Source organism: Orycteropus afer, unplaced genomic scaffold (genome assembly GCF_000298275.1).
Source record: "Orycteropus afer afer isolate SDZICR_OR568_19922 unplaced genomic scaffold, OryAfe1.0 scaffold00574, whole genome shotgun sequence".
NCBI classification, from domain to species: Eukaryota; Metazoa; Chordata; class Mammalia; order Tubulidentata; family Orycteropodidae; genus Orycteropus; species Orycteropus afer.
The window spans coordinates 1068721-1069377 of NW_006922161.1; the positions used below are offsets into that span (position 1 = coordinate 1068721).

General features: G+C 69.6%; 1 protein-coding gene across 1 annotated transcript in view; it reads left to right on the top strand.

Annotated features, from left to right (window-relative positions):
* NRBP2 (nuclear receptor binding protein 2) overlaps positions 1 to 214 on the top strand; it is a 5638-nt gene extending 5424 nt beyond the window's left edge. Inside the window, exons 17-18 of the mRNA XM_007956079.1 lie at positions 1 to 46; positions 152 to 214. The exon at positions 1 to 46 is cut by the window's left edge and continues 12 nt beyond it. Coding sequence (XP_007954270.1) covers positions 1 to 46; positions 152 to 214 — 109 coding nt within the window. The remainder of the gene's footprint in view (positions 47 to 151) is intronic.
* The last annotated feature ends 443 nt before the right edge of the window (positions 215 to 657 follow it).

The following is a 657-nucleotide window of genomic DNA, read 5'->3' on the forward strand; positions in this document are numbered from 1 at the left end:
CAAGGACCTGGCGGCGGAGCTGGTGCACTATGGCTTCGTTCACGAGGTGCAGGGCCGGGGGCGCGCGGGGGCCGGGGCAGCCTCGGAGCCTGGCTTGGGGGGCAGCTGGTAGGCTATGCTCTGCCGACCCCGGGTGCCACTGTACCTGCAGGACGACCGACCGAAGCTGGCCGCCCTCCTGGAGAGCACTTTCCACAAGCACCGCGGGGCCTAGCCCAGGGTCCACGCGAGAGCAAGCTGGCCTCGGAAGTGCAGGACCGGGCCGGCTCCGCCGCTGGACCCTGGGCTGATGAACGCTCCCTGCACTTTCCAACGACGACGACGGGGGTTGAGGCCCGCCCTCAGGAGCCTGGGCCCGTGGCGGGCGGAGAGTCTGGGTGGAGGTGCCTGAGGCCCCTGCTGTGGATAAGAGCAGGGTCCCTGCTCCTGCTACCAGATCCTGGCTTCCACCAAGTCTCAGGCCACCTGCCTGGCCAGTGCCGGGGCCTGTAAGCCCTCACCTGGGGAAGGTGCCTGGACGGAGGGGCGGGGGGTCAGCCTCAGGCAGATGGCTGCCCAAGGAACTGCTTTGCCCTGTCTGGGAGAGCAGCCGAGTGGCCTGGAACCAAGGGTGGCGCCTCTGCAGGGGTCAGCTGTGCTGGGCACTAGGCGCCCAGC